The sequence below is a fragment of the Otolemur garnettii genome, unplaced genomic scaffold (genome assembly GCF_000181295.1).
Source record: "Otolemur garnettii isolate 467f Iridium unplaced genomic scaffold, OtoGar3 scaffold00005, whole genome shotgun sequence".
NCBI classification, from domain to species: Eukaryota; Metazoa; Chordata; class Mammalia; order Primates; family Galagidae; genus Otolemur; species Otolemur garnettii.
The window spans coordinates 14,637,921-14,656,013 of NW_003852400.1; the positions used below are offsets into that span (position 1 = coordinate 14,637,921).

The window sequence follows — 18,093 nt, forward strand, 5'->3', positions numbered from 1 at the left end:
TTTCCCTATCTCTTGGCTTTGCATTTCTCTGTTTATTCTCAAGCAGGCTTTTGTCTCATGTGGTCACCAGGAATCCTGGGTTTATATCCATCTCTCTAAGTCACTCTGCCAGAAAGAGGATGTTTTTCTCCAGTGGAAATAATTAGGTGACAGGCTCATCCCTGACGAATTGCTAGAGCTGGGACACTTGACACTAAGTGCCACCTATCAAGCCAGGAATGAATTCACCTCATTTTAGGAACGTATGTGTTGGTTCCCAAAGGAAAATTGTGTGTAGTTTCCAGAAAACGTGAGAAATGATTTCTAACACATCAAACTGTAAGGGAAAATGTAGATTTGTTTTAACTGATGAGAATTTTGCTTAAAAGTGAAGTTTTCAGGTGGCGCCTGTGGCTCAGTGAGTGGGGTGCCAGCCTTATGTACCAAGAGTGGCAGGTTCAAACCTGGCCAAAAAAAAAATGTGAAGCTTTCTCCAAATTTCTAACATCTTATTTCAGCAAGTCAATTCAGGGGAATATCCAAAAGGTTTAACAAATAGTATCAAGGTATCAAAATGGGCAGCAAACATACCCCTGAGGGTGGAATCTAACTACCTTCCAGTTCCAGAATTTAACGCTATAGTTGCTGGGTCACGAGGTAATTCAGAGTGAGGGTGTGACAGGGGCAGGTGTCGATATGCCGCATGAGGGACCATAATAGCCAGGAACGTGCAGGAATACTCAAGAGCTTGCTGAGTTAGCTGTTCACCAACTGGATGGAAGTATTTTGATATTTTAACAACCAGTATAGCCGTATCAGTGTGTATCAGCTGGTTTTCAGCCTTAAATCAGCCCGAATCTATTCGCCAATATGAAATTAAATAAAAATGTGCTGTCAGATGCTACTTTCAGAAGCATGGCCTGTGAGGTACAGGATCATATTTTTAGTAGAAGAACTCTAGAAGGACCAAAGGGGTTGGTAACTGGACATAAGACAAATGCAAACATATAAATACTGAGAGATAAAATCAAATTATAAAGACAAAATTATAGTGAAACTTGTCTTTTCTTATTGGTTTTTATTTGTGACAAATACACCTTTCATAAAATTATCCTAACGATGCCTGATCGCTAGACTTACAGATATTCTTCTCTATTAACCCACATATTGGCCATTTCCGCCATCTTCATGTCTTCTTATTGATTTGATTTTCCATCTGGTGTTGCTTCCTCTTACTTTGGAATAATTCCTTTAGCATTCCTTACAGTGTAAGTCTACTGATGACAAAATCTGCTTTAGTTGCCTGAAATATGTCTTTATTTTACCTTCATTCTTGGAGTACAGTTTAACTGGAAATAGAATTCTGTAATGATTGACAGGTTTTTTTTCTCCCAGAACTTTAAGATAACATTTTATTGGGTTTCAGCCATTATTTTTTTCTCATAATAGGTCAACCACATCATTCACATTGTCGTTATCCTGCACATATGTGCTATTTCACTCTGTTTTCGAGGTTTTCCTTTTACCTTTGGTTTTTACCAATTTGACCGTAATTTGCCTACACATGGCTTTATTTGTATTTATCCTGCTTGAGGTTTGCTGATCTTGGTTTTGTAATCTTGTGTTTATCACTAAATTTGGAGAATTTTCAGCCATTATTTCTTCAAGTATTTTTTCCTTCCATTTTCCCTTCTCTCCTGTGAAACTCACATATGTGTTAGATTGCTTCATATTGTCTAATGAAATACTGAAGCTTTGTTCAATTTCTTTTCAATCCTTTTTCCTCTCTTGGGAGATTGGATCATTTTTTCCTCTATTTTTAAGTTTACTATTTTGCCATCTCCAAACTGTTATCCCCTATGAAATTTTGATTTTATATATTGCCTTTTTGAGTTCTAGAATTTTTGTTGTATATTTTTGAGTTTTATTTTTATGCTCAGATGCCCCATTCATGTTTTAAACATATTTCAACATATTTATAATTATCAGTTTAGCAGTCCTTGTCTGCTAATTTCAAAATGTGGGTAACTTCAGGGTCTATTGCTAAGAAAACTTTCTCTCTTTAGTCTGGGTGACCTTTTTATATTTTCTTCTATGTCCAACAATTTTTATTATATTCTGATCATTGTGGAACATTGTAGCCAGTCTTAATTACATCATTTTTCTTTATGAATTTTGAGTTTTGTCCTAGAAGGCAGATAAATAGCAGGTAGAATCATTTTAATTTTATTAGGCTTATGTTTATTCTTTACTGATGGCAGGTCTATTTTGTACGTAGTTCACTGGCATGTATCTTACTCCAGAGTTGGCCCTTACTAATAGAGTATAGTCTTTCTGGGGTCTTAATAGAGAGTACAAAGTGCCTAGTTTGGTCTTTCCAATCCAGCTGAGTTGAAACTCTAATATCTCTCAGATATATATGGCCTCCAACACCAACATTTCTCTCTCCACCCTGCTGCAAGCAGACAGTCTCTGCCAGGCCTCACTGAGTCCTACCTCATCTATGACCATCCAAACTCTTGCACTGCACAGATATTCTGCCCATCATCTCCACGCATTTGTCTGCCCCTCAAATTGCAACCACATTAGCTGCCTAGAACTCTAACCTCTGCCTCTTCATGTCAGAAACACTGCCACTGCTTTATGGCAGGGAAGAGCACTGCCAGAATGCTGGAGAACTATGAAGTAATCATGAGATTTCCCATGTGTGTTTTTTGCTCTCAAGGATAATAGTTTGGTTCATATGTTTTGTCCAATTTTATAGTTATTTTCAGCAGGTGGAAAAGTTCAATACCAGTTACCATGATGAGGCCACAGGTAGAAGGCTTCATTTAGCAAAGAGAGTGCTGCTTCGAACATTTACCATTTACGGATTGAGGAATATTTGAGAATAGCGGCGACATTTTTTGCAGAAACATGTACTACATCTGTTCTCTTTTGTCAGTTTGATTGGACAATCATGGTAAAGTCTTCCTAAATCCTAATTCTGTATTTGCTACTGACTACCACCTTGAACAATTTGCTTTACTCTCTTGCTCTCTCTCTCAATCCCTCTCACACGCTCTCTCCTTAGCAAAAGATAATAGACTTCTTTCTCACCAGAAAGCAGTAAAAGTTAATTCACTGTGCAGAACATTTTGAAACTATACAAGAAGAAAGATGTATATACCCAGGATATTATTAATAATTGCCACTCGAGGGATCATATTGCCAATGTTAAAAACATTTTCATGTAAATGGCATTCCTCCATTTCTGCCCCTTCACCATTTTGTTCAGGGATAGAGGGGAAGGAAGCTTTTAACAAACCCAGTTTCTGTACTCTCTGTTTATGCTGACAACCCTGTAACTTCTATTAGACTTGGCAGCTTCTAGGAGGAAAAGGACAAAAGTAGACCATAGGGAGTTTGGGGAGGCTCAATTCAGAGGCTTTGTAATGAGGTTAGGAAGCTTGGGGATGATAAGACAGCTGACACACTCACACACACAGAGGAAAATACTGTGCACTTCAGTGTTTAAAAGAATAAGATTTACTTTGAAGGGAAGTGAATAAATCTTTCATATATTCCATATTGAGTGACCCAACCAAGTTAATACTATCGATTGGAAATAAATTACCAGCAATTACCTAAGGACCAAAGTTTAGCATGACTGTAAATCTGTTTGCCTACTTCATAAAAACGTTTTCCTCTAAATGGAGAAAATAAAGGAAACAGAATATATGATGTTTGTATTTTTAATTTTTTTATTTTTTGGTTCAAGGGCCAAATAATAAAGTGAGCCTTTCTCCTTTTGGCATCATCACCACCCCCTTCTTGGCCTCATCATCCCAATTGGCAGTGGCCCTCTCTTCAACATAGTCACCCACGGTTCTCTCTCTCTCATTTTTTTAATCTTACCTATGAATAAAACAAGTTGTAACAAAAGAGCTCATCAATTAATTCTCACTATTCAACCTCATGTTTTGGTTATTTAAAATTTCATATGCACTGGGTGGTGCCTGTGGCTCAAAGGAGTAGGGCGCCGGCCCCATATGCCGGAGGTCGCAGTTTCAAACCAAGCCCAGGCAGGCCAAAAACTGCAAAAAAAAAAAAAATATATATATATATATATATATACACATACATACATACATTGTGAGATTTCAAACAGGCTTCAATTCAAGAAATTTAAAGGAAAGCAAAACTCATCTCTGTATCTTCCAGCTCAGTGGGTCGGTCTGGATCCCGCTGTTCTGCGTGTCGTCCCTGCTTTCAAGGGACTCAACCTGCCACTCGATGTGCCTGCTGCCTTCTGTTCCTTCTAATCTCTCTCTGATCCAACAACACATATTCTATTTCTACTTTCTCCAAATGCTCTCAAGTTTTCTAGTTGTAATTTATACTTTCTTTCCCCTAAAGATCAGCCAAAATTTAACATCAAAAAAATCAAATCAGAGCTATTTGGGTCAAATTTCTCTAGTGCCAAAGTTGAATCTTGACCTACTATAACATCATTTTGAAAATGACAGGTCTTTATAGCAATCTTCATTCTTTGAATGGGATGTCCAAATTATTTTGCCTAACTCCTGAGTTATCCCTCAAAAACACATACTATTTGGAATTTATTATTTAACCAGCATTTGACAATTATATTTGAGGCACTGTGGAAACTACCACAATATCTAAAGCATTGTTCTTGGTTTACAGTAGCTTACCATCCAATGAAGAAGAAAGAACAATTTTCAGTTTTTAAATACTATAAACAAAACATGATCCTCATGATAAACATAGCACAAAGTGTATGGGAATTTGGCAAATGGAAGGAACTCATACAGCTGGACTAATGTGGAAGGCTACAAGACGAAGAAATTATAAGCCAGATTTGCTAAAATTGAGTGGATTTTAAATAACCAGACACTCATAACAGCTTCTTAAAAACTTCTAGGGAAAAACAAAAACAAAACGTCTTTTTCCCCAAGTAAGAGTAAAAGAATTACAATCTTCCAATGTTACACTCTACCATTTAAAATGCCAACATAGCTCCAGCCTCTTTTTACCCAACTGATAAAGGCAGTCAAAGAGAAAGGGCCTTTGTTGCCTGTAATTCTGGCAACTAAAAAATTATGGTCATAGTCAACTTGCCTGTGCTAGAACTAACCCTAACTTTGCTACAGATTGGGTGGGCAAGCTATGAACACTCTCAGAAGCACTTTAGCAACTTAAGGGTTTATTTCTTAGAGTAAGCATAGTTTCTGACATGAAATCTACCAGATAGACCCCTTCCTCTCCCTGAATAAACTACTTAGTCATGGAGTCAAAGTGAATTTCATTTTTGATGCCAAGTCCCTGGGCAAAATCAAGAGGGGAAGGAAATACATATTAGCAAATACAGAGTATAGAAATGCTCTGCACTCACGTATTCCAGGGGCTGTAGTCACAGCAAACCTCTGAGATTCCATTAATGCACCAATAATAAAACATGGGTGAGCAGGTCGCCCATAGAGAGGGCTACATATGCTTGTTTATAGTTGACACATCACTCATCATCCCTCAATAGAGAACTTTGTACAGCTGCAGCTCTCCAGCTGCAGAAGAATGTGGCTGCGGGAGGGAGCCTCCTTATCTGGGGAAGGTGCTGCTGGCTGATTTCTAATGAAAAGAACCTGAACAGAGGTGGTTGGTGCCTTTTCTCACAATCCGATAAGCTGCTACACAGTGATAAACAGTCACATTAAGAATGTTAGTCTATTTTTCAATGCTAAATTTTAAGTTTTTTCTCTCAGTTTCCTAGGGCTTCATTTTAAATAATGCTAAGTGTTTATAAATTATGCATGGCCCTACATCTTAATCATTAAAAAATCTGCTTGACAGAAAAGGTAAATAGGAAATACCAAGACAATGAATTTAAATATTGATCTAAATCGATTTTTGATTTTTTATTCTCTAAGACTGCATCAAATGTTACTTAAAGATGCCCTATTAGAAGGCTTAAAGGAAAAATATTTTACATGAGATTGTAATTAGCCAACTTGTTTTTATGGTCTGTATAATTTTTAAATTCACATAATATATGTAGTATGAATGGGTTGCTTAAGTCAAGCCCTTCAAAATTATCATGTTAAAAGAAACCTAAGGTATACTTACTTCTAACCTTTTCACAAATGATGGCAATAGTTGGTAGAAACAGAGTCTCATGTTTTTCCATTGCTGTCTATATAAGAATGTGTAAGCGTTTAGAATATTATTTGACAGCAAGGACCATGTTTATTTGTTTACAATTAAAGTATATGTCCTAAGTATCCAGGTCACAGCCTAGCACACACATAGTAGATGTTAAATAAATATTTCATAAGTGAATGCGTCTCTGAAGCTTTGAGATAGGATAATATGCATGCTCCTTATTAAATATTCTCCTGACAAAAACTACAAAGTAAATGTAGGTCAGTTCAGGTCCACATCTCCCCTGGCTCCCTAAGGAACAACCTCAGTTGCAATTTTCAAATACAAAGGCAGCATTTTCTCTTGCATAATAAATAAAAGTATAGTACAAAGGCTGACTGTACGGACCCCCCTCGGCCAAGGGAACCCCAGAAAAAGCTTAAGGCTGATTTGCCAGCCATGAGGAGAAGGGAGGTTAGACACTCCCCTCATGCCCTCTCGTTTTTGGACTTACTCCTTGTAACAAGACACTAAATCTTAACTGGACCTAAGGCCATACAAGGCAAACTTCAACCACACCCACGGGCCATCAACTTACCTAGGAGATCACTTGAGCCTGAGCTAAACATCCTCAGTGTCAGGTGGCTTGACTCTGAATAACAGACTCTCTTATCTTAAGATAAAATATTCCATTCCTTTCCACAAAGCTTCATTCTTTAGCCAATTACAAATCAAGGAATCTTTAAACACACCTAAAACCTATCAGCTTCCCCACTTCGAGATATCCTGGCCAAACCAATGTACTCCTTCAATGCATTGATTTCTGATTTTACATGTCCTGTCTCCATGAATGTATCAAACTAAACTGTAACCCGGCTGTGTCAGGCACATTTTCTCAGGACCTCTTGAAGGCAGGTGCTCTAGGTCACACACATTCAGCTCAGAATAAACCTTTTTAAATTATTTTACTGAGTTTGTGTGTTTGTTTGTTTCCATTAACAATAATTCCTATATTTCTACCTGTGGGCAGTCAAGTGCAATATGGGAAGTGTATCTGAAATGACCAGGAAGGTAATGAAATAAAAACAATCCATTTCTCTTCAAGAATTACCATTTCCTGTGCCATAAATAAAATAGCAAAGATTCATTTACAAACGTAGTTTTCATGGATATCTATGTTCCTTCAAGAAACATTTGTTGACTATCTTCTGTATTCCAGACGCTAGGCCAGGCCCCAGATACACAAAGATAAATAAAACACAGCCTCCCCCTGCAATACAGGTGGACTAATGTGGACTTTTAGTGTAATGTGATGTTTCATTTGAAGTTTTCTTGGGCTAAGAGCACTTTCTCAACAGAGAATTAAGCTTTCTATAGCTATGAGGTCATCTTTAGCTCTTTTGAGTAGTCAAACTTTCTTCACATTTAAAAGATGTCTGTATTTTTTTTTATAAAGATACATGGCAAGTCTGTGTTGATGACCTTCTTTTAATTAGCTATTCTCTTTTATAAACACATAAAACAATTATTTTCTAGAGCAATTTCTTCATCTTTATCATTAGCGATAATGATCTCAGTGTCTTTTGCCTTCCATGGCAGTTTCGTTTCAAAGGGAATTGCAAACAAAGATCAAAGAGACCAGAAATTTGATATGAAACAAAAAAAAAATTCTACTAACATATCAACTTTTTAAGAAATTATTTTTGTGAGACTTTCGGCTGCCCTGAAGTAGATCTCCCGGAGAGGTCCTGGGTTAACATTGAGCATTCCAGTGACTGCTGCCGTCATTGCCGAGATTCACACCTAAATAAATAAACAAAATGTAACCCAGCTGACTGTGTGTCTCAAGAAAACAACCCATCATTTGCTCCATGTGAAAGGAACAGAAAGCAAGTGGGAAGCTGGGTTGTAAAGGGCACCGCTAACAGGAGAAGGGAGAAATGTCAAAAATGTTGAAGTAAACAGTGGAATAGCTTCTGTCTTAATATTTTCGTGGAGTTATTTTTTCCTTGGTACCTTAAAAATCTTAAATGCTGTGCCATTTCATTTATTCCCATTGAGCACACAGGAAAACAAATATAAATTATAATGGCAATAGCAAATATTTCTCGAACAAAATACAGCAGGACCAAAAAGCTGGAACTACACAAGTTGGGGAAGGGAGATAGGAAAGAATGCTGGAACTTTTCTGGGAGGGACAGCTGAGTCTTTAAGGATAGTGCTGGTCAGGGGAGAGATACCGGAGGTCTGAGAAGAGCTTTGTAAGAAGCCAGTTCTTAAACTTGTAGGTGAAGGAAGGTCAGTATCCAGTGACAGGAGATGGGCCACTGTGGAAAGTAAGAAAGATTGTGCGTGCATTTGAGCATCTCTTCCGATAGGACACCACTCGAATTGTTAACATTTGCTCATTGATCTGAGAGCACACAGGTGTGGTGTGGGTGTCAGGCATCCTGACAAGCTAACCCGACCAACACACAATCATGCATAAAAATAGGTAGACAGACAGGCACACACAGCCCCCCATGTGAAGAATGATCCACGGGTCCGTGCTGTCACATGTCTCACCTGCCTCTGAAGATAATGAACTCGTCTCATCTGTGAGGCAGGGAGGTGGGCAAGCAGAGTGAGTGTGCTTGTCAGGGGGTTGCTATAGTGCTGGGGATCTGGGCGTTAGAGAATACAACAGTAGGACCATGGCTTTGTTCGTGTGACTGAACAACTCTCCACCAGGGCTTTGAAAAGTTCCTTGTGAAGATCCAGTTTACTATCAGAAACATTGTCCTCATAGCAGGGCTTTGCCGGATTCTCAGTGTTCTAGCCTATGACATAAAAAGAAGCTGGATTTATGGAATTGTCCAAAGCTGCAATCCGCTATGCACACCTCAGCATCATGTGTACCTCACACCTCACACTCGTCACACTCTGGGGCCACCAGGAGTTCTGCAGCTGCAGTAACCGCACCTTCCTCATCATTCATAGTTGTACTGGTTGTACAATAATAAATTAAAGATCTTGTACTTCGGAAAGGGGCATCTTGGTAGCAGCTCTGCAGGAACTGTTGGTGTGGTCCTGCTACAGAGTAGGAAAGCCTGGTGCAGTAGGGACAGATAAGAGGAGATGTTGGACAGCACTGAGAGATGTTGGACAGGTAGACTCTACAGGGTGGATGGCTAATGGGAAGGGGCAGCAGGGTATGAAATGGAGAGGACTCCAGAGTGCAGATTTCTGGGTTGAGAGCCTGGAAACAGAGAAGACCCATTCACAGGGACACGGGAGAGTTTATGACATGCAGACCTTGGGGTGTCTGAGGATGTGTCATAAAGCTATTCAAAAGAGAGCTGACCTAGAATCCTGGAGTTGATTTACATGGTAGCTGAAACTATGAAAATAAATGAGTTAGCCCAGGAACGGGGGTGGGTAGCAAGATGGGGAGAAGAGGTGTCAAACAATAGAATTTAAGATGTTGTCAGAAATGAAGCATGAGAACAGAAACCTAGGACGTTGTTAACAGGTAAAGAATAGCCAACATTTTAATTAAGGTCAAGTAAAATGAGGACCACAGTGGGTTCATTCAATTTAGAAACTAGTCAATCAGTAGTAACTTTTTCCAGAGACATTTTGTTAGAGCAGTGGAGATAGAATCTCAATTCCAGTGGCCAGAGAGCTTCTAAGATGAGAGGAAGTGGGGAAATGCCACAGGCAACTGGGAGTTCATCTGTGAAGTGAAGAGTTAGATGTAATGGTAAAAATGTAGAGAGATAGTAATAGAGCTTGTGTTTTGTTTTGTTTCCAAATAGAGGAAGAGTCCATAAAAAAGGGTAAGTTTGTAGATAACAGCTGAAATAGAGGGAATACTGCCTCCTATCCAAGTTGCTGCCTTACCAAATTCAAAGCAAATGACCCAGGTGAGAGACCACTAGACTTGGCATTAGAAAACCTAGAGTCTGACCTCTACGTCCAATATACATTGGTCACTTTACCACTTTGGTCCTTGGTGCCTATTTGTCACTAAGAGCTACATCATGATTGTGAGGACTAGGAGAGAATACCTATGGGAGAGTGCCTGGGGCAGTGGTGCAGTGTGTGGTCAATGAACGGTTTCATGAGTCATTATCCCATCACAGGTCTGGATGGGGAAGGGAAGATCAATGTGATTACTGTTGCTTGCTTTGCCACTTTTTTCATATAATTTTTATCTCTTTAGGAATTTGGAGACAAGCTCTGTTAGTCTGTTCCTTCCTTATTTGAAGGGAAGGTCAAAGATCCAGTTTGGAAATGAGAGAGGAAGACTAACAGCAACATAGGCTCCACCACTGATACCTCCCAGAGGTAGAGAAACAGGATTCATGAAGATGTTGACGAGACTGCAAGTTCTTACCCTAGCTTTGCTTTCAAAGGGATTTTTACTCTCTTTGGGAGACCATAACTTTCTAAGGCGGGAGATTAAAATAGAAGGTGACCTTGTTTTAGGGGGCCTATTTCCTATTAATGAAAAAGGCACTGGAACTGAAGAGTGTGGGCGAATCAATGAAGACCGAGGGATCCAACGCCTGGAAGCCATGTTGTTTGCTATCGATGAAATCAACAAAGACAATTACTTGCTACCAGGAGTGAAGCTGGGTGTTCACATTCTGGATACATGTTCAAGGGATACCTATGCATTAGAGCAATCACTGGAGTTTGTCAGGGCATCTTTGACTAAAGTGGATGAAGCTGAGTATATGTGTCCTGATGGATCCTACGCCATTCAAGAAAACATGCCACTGCTCATCGCAGGGGTCATTGGCGGCTCTTACAGCAGTGTCTCCATACAGGTAAGATTGGCCAATGCTGTTGTAACTAAAAGGCTGTGTCTTTTTGCTTTTATGTCTTGGGTAACAAAATGAGAATATCTACTAACTTTATCAATGGATGATATTAACAAGATATTGTTATGGGTATTCAATAATATAGGTTTGCAGGCAAAACATTTTTCTACCAATGGAAATTATTTAGAAGTACACCAGAACCTTCATAGCTGACCACCTCCTTAAGTTGACCCATTTTTTATAGACCGGACATGCACCACATGTATTTAATAAAACTTCCTTACATTGGCTCGGCGCCTATAGCTCAACCGGCTAAGGCACCAGCCACGTACACCTAAGGTGGCGAGTTCGAATCCCCAGCCCGGACCCGCCAAACAACTATGACGGCTGCAACCAAAAAAAAAATGGCTGGGCGTTGTGGCGGGTGCCTGTGGTCCCAGCTACTTGGGAGGCGGAGGCAGGAGACTCGCTTGAGCCCAGGAGTTGGAGATTGCTGTGAGCTATAATGCCACGGCACTCTACCCAGGGGGACAGCTTGAGGCTCTGTCTAAAAAAAAAAAAAAACTTCCTTACGTTGACCAGTTTTCTACAGTCCCTTGGGTGGTCAACTTATAAAGGCTCTACTATGTATCAGGTAGCTATTGTAGCATAACAAATTGCCCCCAAATTCAATGGCTTAAAACATATATTAGCATACAAGGCTGAGGATCAGCTGATATAAGCTGGTGGAGGCCAGGCTTAGCTGGGGGGACTATGCTCCAGGAAGCTGCAGGCTAGCCAGTATTCCTTCTCCTGAAATCTATGGGCTAGCCCAGCCGTGTCCTTCTCTGAGTGATGGCAGAGGTATAAGAGTATGCAAACTCAACTGCATAAGCCCGTAGTGCAGTTTCTGCTTGCCTCACGTCTGCTAACATCCTGCTTAACCAAAGCAACTCACAGGGCTCAGGCCAGAATCAAGAAGCAGGTAAGTATGCCCTGCCCACCATACACATGCTGAAAGTTCATCACATGCTGAAAGTTACATAACAGGGTGTCATTATAAGATGAAGTAATGATTAGAAGCCATTGGTACAATTAAACACAAGAAACCATAATACCACTGAACTTTATTTTTTTTCAAAATAAAGCATCATTTTACTCACAGATAAATATAAACAATTTATCAGGCTATGAACCTAAAAATGTATGCAGAGAAGCCAGATGATTATTACCCCCCAAAAAGAAAACTGTTTAACACACAACTTAAACTATTATAGATTGGTTTCATGAAAATGCCCACTGGTAAGTAGCACAAAAACTAGAATTCAGGTCTTTTGTACTTTTGTGCTCCTTTAACTACTACTTTTAACTAACTATATGATTTCTATATGTTACTTTAAGTTCAATATTATTTCTGGCAAGAGCACTAATGTCACCGTAATAAAATTTCATCATTATAAGAGTCATGCACTTTGCCTCCTACCAAATTACTATAATCAAAGCCCCAAGAGCTAAAGGAAACCATATTACACTTATATTGTCTTTATATGTCACAAACCATTTAAATCGGATCCATTTGCATTGGAATAACCTTATTTCTATGTCCCAAATTTGTGGCATTTAAAATTCTAGGTGTGATTCTGTGCTGTTCTAAATGAGCTATTACAAATTTCTTTCTTTCTTCAGAGCACACAGCCATATTATGAGTAATTAGGATAATTGGTTTTTCATAAACACCCTTTGACTTCATCAGATGGATAGAAAATATTGCACATCTCGAAGCGCATTGTGTTAAATTTGCCACTGTTTCTATACCCGGATCAGGAAAGATGGAATTTGCTATTCAAGAAAAGAAAATTAAAATACATATCTGTCATGCTTCGATCATAATTTTACCAGATGAGTGCCGATCATTTCACAAACATTGATATGATACCCGATACTACCGCAATAAGGGATTCCATATGTGCTTTTTCTGACCTTAGTTTCTCCCAACACAGTAAATGGTACTCTACAGCAGATGTGTAAATACCAATTTATTCAAAGTAATTAAGAAACTATGCCTTGCAAATAGACTTCTGTAATCTAATTTTACTCTTCTACTATCTATATACTTCTCGGAAGAGGTCCAACTGGTTTGAGAGGGGGAATGTGAGCTACTAAAATCCTGCACTTGCCCTCAAGGGAAGAAGGACTCTTCTTACTCATCAAAGGACCTGACTAATTATTTTATTTACCTAGTGAATATCATCATAAAGTCACAAATGCTGATATGGTTTTTATCTCCAGGGTATAATTTTTAAAAACAAAATTATCATGCTGTAATGGAAAGAGTGCAGATTTGGGCATCAGAAAGACTTGGGTTTGAATTCCAACTCCACCCTTTACTGGTTAAGTTGCAAATGAGGAAAACAGCTTTTACCTTGAAAACTTCTTGAGAAGATAAATTGAGAAAAATCTATGTAAAATGCCTCACCAGAAATTAACAGATTCAATTAATGGTAACTATTATATCCCTAAATCTATAGGAAAAGTCAGCAGAAAAGCTACTTCTAAAACCAACTCTGTGGCCTTCCCCATTGCCAAGCAGGCTCCTGAAGTCATTGCTCATTAATTAGCAAGTCTATCTGTATTAAGCTCCTACTATGTGCATTGCACTGTGACCGGGGTTACAGAGAACACAGCCTTGAACTCAAGAAACTGAAAATCTGGCTGGATGTCCAGTCCTCTGTGAAATAACAGTGACTATAATTCAGAATGTGTCCATGCAACTCACAAAGTACACTGGACAAAGGTTTATAGGGCTACATGAGATGCTGGATCTGAGGAAGCTGATCAAATGTCCATGTGCGAGGGGACAAAGACCTTGAGAGGAGGAAGAAGGGAAAGGAGAGAAGCCCCCATTCTCTCTCCCATGGCTCCCAGGTTTCCTGACTACTCAGACTCTGATTAGGCCACACATAGTCCAGGCCTAGGGAAAGGTGGAAGTTGGAACAATTAGTCTGTATACTGACCTCCAGGCACCCTTCCAAGGAACCCTCCCACACAGGGCCTGGCTTTTAGCTAGGCATCTTGAACAGAAAGAGGTTTTAGGAACCTCCTATATAGCTAAGAATTAAAGTATATTACCTCTTTGAAATACACGTGCTGTTTAATAAGAATTCTAATAAATATAGCCAATGGTAACCCAAAGCAATAAACTTCTATAGATAATTTAAGGACCTCTTGTACCACTAATGAGGGAAATATTTCAGGAGAGAGGATTTCTCTGCAAACCTCTCATCCTCACATACTGCTGCTCCTGCGACTGATTCTGGTCATACACTCTGGGGTCTGGTGACTGTGGTGACAGCTGGTAGCACTGCCATCCATTTCTAACTACTTTTGACTTTGTGGCTATATATGGGAAATTGTCTTTGTTTGAACTGATGATGTGGGGTGAGGAAAAAGGAGAAGCTGGGGAAGAAATAAATGAGTATAGTCTATCACGTAATTTTAAAAATTCCTACCATCCAGTTGTAACATCCAGTCCCAAGCCAGAGCTCAGCTCTTTCAATCACAAAATCACCTGCTGAGAGAGACTTAGAGAATGAAAGTGTCCCTGGATCTTCCCTTTGCAGTTGGGTCACTTTAGACATTGTCATCGCCCCCCTTGGGCCAGCATAGCTTTATCAGCAGGACTGCTCTAGGAGGGGCTTTCTCTCCAGCTTCTTCTTTTCTTATCTTCCCACTAAAGGAGAGGAATTCTTCTGGAACTTGGCCTAGGAAATGGCCCCTGCTGTGTTAGCTCCTACAATAGGCAGTGTTTGCTGACAGTGAAAACTGCATGAAAGGGGAAATCTTAATGACTTGCTGGGTTAAGCTATATCACCACTGATGAAGAAACTGGATCATTATTTTCCTAATGTTCTTATTAACTCTAACAAATCAGTCTGTGTTGGTCACTTTCATAAGCAATTGATTTAATGGATTTCATAATTAAGTAATCAATGGAAGCTAGCACCCAAATCCTTCCACATTAGCAAATACACATGGGGTCTATGCACCTTCTCTGGTGACTAAGTTTCTTTTGTCACAATTTTCAAAATTTTATCCTGCTCCTCTTTAAAACTGCAATCCATACACTTCAGGGAAAACAGTATTCAAGAAGCGAATCAGGCCGGTTGCCTTTAGCTACATGCTTTTCAAATAGACTGTTGTTAGCTCCTAAGTCTTCTGGTCAAATATATTCCTTGAAATGTTCCTCAGTCTTTTCAGAGAATGTATCATTTCCTCGGTCTTTCTCGCCCAGCTAGAGCAAATTTTAGCAGGAACATGACAAGTATAAATTGACCTAGTAATTGCTTTGTCTCTGAGTGTTAAAGTGACTTCAGCAACAAATGGGGATTTGAGTTAGATGGCGTCTAAAAGTTGGGCTCACAGAAAGGGCAGAAGAGGTCTTTGAAAAGATCTTACTACTTCTTTCCTATCCCTAGCATGGTCAGAATTTCTAACACCATCTATATCCCAGGAACACTCTTAACTCTGGGAGATGGTTATTATGACATAGTTTATCATGACATGGATTTGGACATGCCCTGCATTTTTCACATTGTATCCCAAAGACTACCTCGGGAAGCTAAATCCCTTGCAGTAAGTGTCATAGAAATCAGCCGTATGGGGCATGGGGAAGAACACATAAAGACACCACTCGGTTATACCTCTCCCACTCCATTCCTCAGAACTAACGTGGACCACCACTGGTCAGTTTGTACCAAGCACTGCCTTCTTTCAATGGTTTATTCCTCCTTTAAAATAAAATGCTTTTAGAAAAAGTCACATATGAATTACTAGTCTTATTATAATGGGAGCATCAGAAAAATAGTTGCAGAATTTGAAGGTGCAGAAGCTTTCATATGGTTAGCTGTCTCCAAGTACCTGAGAGACCCCTGAATGGAAACAGTTAAACTCTGTGTTAAACAGATGGACTCTAGAGCAGAGTTTCCCAACCTTGGGGCTACTGGCATTTTTAGCTGGACAATTCTTTGTTGCATGGGGGTGTCCTTCACCCTGTAGGGTATTTGTAGCATCCTTGGCCCCTACCCATGAGATACCAGCAGTGCCCCAAGTCGTGACGTTTCAAAGTGTTTGTATACACGGACAAGTTACAGAAGTATCCCCTTTCCTCACTGAGAATCACTGATCTAGAGCAAGTCATACTTAGAGCCAACATAAATAAGTAAGAGTGTTTAATAAATGAAATAGCCTAGAAGGATGGAGGGGAAGGATGGAAGTCCTCTTTCACCAGAGTTATTCAAGCAAAAGCTGTCCTATTATTAAGGAGACTATAGGAATATGTCAGTATTTGAACCATATGGCACTAAAGGGCCTTTCTTAGCTTTATAATTATATGTAACTCTATCAAAACTCTCTATTATTAGGGTATAAGTGATTACAAAGGAAATAAATGGAGATATCCCACCTGTGGCCCATGGGCCAGATGCTAATTTTGTGAGAACTTTTTCGTTACTGTTTGTGCATTTAATGTGTGGCCCAAGAGAATTCTTCTCTTTCCAATATGCAGTGGGTTGGGAGACGGGGGAGAGGTTGGACACTCCTGAAACAAGAAGAAAAAGAATCACAGGCTCTTTTCTAATAGGATGACTTTGAAAGAGAAGGCCAGTCAGTAGTTATTCCACTTGGTTATAGAGTATTTCTGTGAATTGGATGAATTAAGCATCTTATTTGCCTACACAGGGTTGCACTTATTCAGGATATATATTTTAGGTACAGTGAGAACCTTATTATGGAGAGTCTTGGTGACACAGCACAAAGAGAATATAAAATAAAATTTTAAAATAGTAGATTTCTCTTAAGCCCCTGAAGGATGCATACCAAATGGGAAACGTCAGGTCCTTCCATAAAACAGGTGCAAGCGTAGAGTCTGAGTATCAATTGACAACATAATACTGAGAGATGAGAACGAATAACAGACTGAACAGGGAAGAATAGAGCTGAACATGAAAAGGAACTTCAGATCGTGTAAACAGAAAGCCTCCCTTTGAAGTCTTCCTAGAAAGTTCCTTTCTTATAGTCCACAGAAAGGTATGTGCACAGTCTCTCATAAAGGAGAAAACAGTCTTTCTTCCACAGAGAAGGTAATCTCCTTTTGCTGTCTGTATACCTTGCTAAATCTTACTCTCCTTCAGACCTCAGATCAAACACCAGGCTTTCTGAGAAACCTTTCCCAAGCTTCCACCATATAAACACACGCTTCCATTACTATCTTATTAAATATAATTGTTCACTTGTATACACATATACATTTTTCCACCAAACCACAAGCTACTTGAGTTGAGAAACACGTCTCTTTGTCCTTGTATTGCTGGCACCTAGAATAATGCCTAAACCAGGTACAAAGTAAATCTTTTTTTTTTTTTTTTTTTGGAAATTTTTGGCCAGGACTGGGTTTGAACCTGCCACCTCCAGCATATGGGGCTGGCGCCCTACTCCTTTGAGCTACACGTGCCACCCCAGAGTAAATCTTTTTTGAAAGAATCAATAACCTGCTTACAATTTCCTCAGAATTAAAAGATGTTAACTTGCTGTACTCCTAGAAGGCTGAAAATCCCTACACAAATCTGAAGCTGGGCTCACAACCATGACCCGCATATTTCAGGGCTGTCCAACCCTGTGGCCTGTGGCTCAAATGCTGATTTTGTGAGGACTTTTTGCTTATCTGTGATGTTGGATATCCCAAAAAGTATGCATGGACCTTTGATTTTGCTAATTAGCTTTTGTGAGTGTCTGGATACTTACTGTGTGGCCCAAGACAACTCTTATTCTTCCAACATGAGGAAGACAAAAAAAAAAAAGGTTGTTCACATATGAAAAATAAGCATTTCCAATGATGCAGAACTGGATTTGATAGAAAAGAAAGATAATGCAGCAAGGTAAACAAGCAGGACAAAATTCCCCTCATCCTCCCCCCCTACACATGCACCACAACAGCTGTAGGAATTCTACTCCATTTGTCCTTAGAACAACTATTCCAGAGAAAACTATCCAACCTCAACACAACTGGACAGTCCGGGTCTTTGGGATGATGTTAGAGCTCCATCCTTCCCCTAATCTCGCGCTATGCAATCTCTCCACGGAAAGAACATGCCGAGTACCCACCATATACCAGATGCTATGCTGGTATCTAACA

At 39.5% G+C, this 18,093-nt stretch overlaps 1 protein-coding gene across 3 annotated transcripts in view; it reads left to right on the forward strand.

Annotated features, from left to right (window-relative positions):
• The window catches only part of GRM3 (glutamate metabotropic receptor 3), a 218,920-nt gene that overhangs the window by 116,356 nt on the left and 84,471 nt on the right, over positions 1-18,093 (forward strand). Inside the window, exon 2 of one of the 3 annotated variants that reach the window (XM_003782633.2) lies at positions 10,322-10,931. The exons of 1 other annotated variant lie outside the window; for it this stretch is intronic. In XM_003782633.2, coding sequence (XP_003782681.1) covers positions 10,464-10,931 — 468 coding nt within the window. In that variant the 5' untranslated portion in view covers positions 10,322-10,463. Of the gene's footprint in view, positions 1-10,321; positions 10,932-18,093 lie in introns of those variants that run through there. One more of the 3 variants, XM_012812203.1, reaches the window with a different exon arrangement.